Source organism: Hipposideros armiger, unplaced genomic scaffold, assembly GCF_001890085.2.
Source record: "Hipposideros armiger isolate ML-2016 unplaced genomic scaffold, ASM189008v1 scaffold_706, whole genome shotgun sequence".
In the NCBI taxonomy this organism is placed as follows: Eukaryota; Metazoa; Chordata; class Mammalia; order Chiroptera; family Hipposideridae; genus Hipposideros; species Hipposideros armiger.
Window position 1 is genome coordinate 922,462 of NW_017732056.1, and position 1,643 is coordinate 924,104.

At 44.2% G+C, this 1,643-nt stretch overlaps 1 protein-coding gene across 1 annotated transcript in view; it reads right to left on the minus strand.

Annotated features, from left to right (window-relative positions):
• VWF (von Willebrand factor) overlaps nucleotides 1-1,643 on the minus strand; it is a 157,952-nt gene that overhangs the window by 141,057 nt on the left and 15,252 nt on the right. Inside the window, exon 2 of the mRNA XM_019627083.1 lies at nucleotides 35-199. Within this exon, the coding sequence (XP_019482628.1) occupies nucleotides 35-199 (165 nt within the window). The remainder of the gene's footprint in view (nucleotides 1-34; nucleotides 200-1,643) is intronic.

The window sequence follows — 1,643 nt, forward strand, 5'->3', positions numbered from 1 at the left end:
ATCTGCATTCCTCCCTTCAGTGCCCCAGACTCACCTATGAGTGAGAAGGAGTGTTGCTGGCAGTCCCCAGCCAGGAGATAACTGCAGTCTCCCGCAAAGCTGTACATGCTCTCATCAAAGGTGTTGATGAACTCACTTCCAAAGAGGCTGCAACGGGCCATCGATGACCTGCCAAGAGCTCCCTCTGCGCATAGCGTCCCTAGAGGGAGAGGACCACAGGTGAGCACAGCTGGGACCACCAGACCAAACCACTCCAGGCTTCTAGAAATGAGGCTGTGACTCTTAGAAATTGGGCTGTGGGGAAGTACTTTCCATCCGAAAAGAGACTAAAGCTGTTGCTTTCAGCCCACAAATATAGCCCAGGGCTCATAGAAACAATGGAGGAACAGTTTTTTCAGGAAATCTGTTTTAAAACCATTTACTTACTGATTTAAAATTCTAAATGTGATACATGCTTATTGTAGAAAATTTGGAGAATACAGAACAGTACAAAAAAGTTAAAATCATCTGTAACCAACATCCAGCAATAACTAGAGTCACCATTTTAGTGTTTATCTTTCTGTTCCATTTTACAGCCTATACATAATTGTGGGGTTTTTACAAAATTGTGGTCATCCTGTGCAAACTATAGCCTATTTCTCAAAATACAAGGCGTGATCAACAAATACGGTGAATGCTACTGCTGAGTGCCATCCATCAGAAAGGCGGGGATTTTCAATACAGAAAGTGTCCTGTTAAACCTTCGTAACAGTGTGTGACAAGTTTCATCTTGTTTAGCGCAGTCAGTTGGGTGTGAGCTACGGTTGAGAGGTGTGTTTTAAAGTGTGCCATAGTGGCCGGCTTAGTGGCTCAGTTGGTTAAGAGCACAAGCTCTGAGCAACATGGTCGCCGGTTTGATTCCCACACAGGCCAGTGAGCTGTGCCTGAGCTGACCTGCCACTGAGCTGCCAACAGGTGGCAGGATGGCTTAGCTGGTGAGAGCACATGCTCCTAACAACAAGGTTGCCAGTTCAACTGCCTGCATGGGATGGTGGGCTACGCCCACCCTCAACTAAGATTGAACACCACACCTTGAGCTGAGTGGCCACAAGCTGCCGACGGATGGCCGGATGAAGGCTGGACTTGGAGCTGAGCTAGCTGCGTCTTCCACAACTAAAACTGAAGAACAACAACTTGGCTGTTCCCCTTCCCCAATTCCCCAATAAAATCTTTAAAAAATAAAAAAAATAAAGTGTGACAATGATCCGTGTCACAAATCACTTCTGGTACAGCAATTTCTGTCAAATAAAAACATTACAGTGTGTCCTCATCCACCTTATTCACCGAATCTGGCACCGTGCGACTTCTGGTTCTTCCCCAAAGTCAAAGTGATTCAGGACATGGAGGCATCCAAGACAGTGCAACTAAAGACACTCCCGAAAGAGGACTTCGAGAACTGCTTCAGAAAGTGGCAAGAACAATGGGATAAGTGTGTTTGAAGCAAGGGGGAGTATTTTGAGGGGGATTAATGGCCATGTGTCTTTTACTGTAATAATTTTTTTTATTTAAGCATTTTTTATTTAACCGTATTATTTGATTACACCTTGTATTGTAAAGAATTTATCTTGCCATTGTATATGATTTTTAGTGACTGCATTATATTT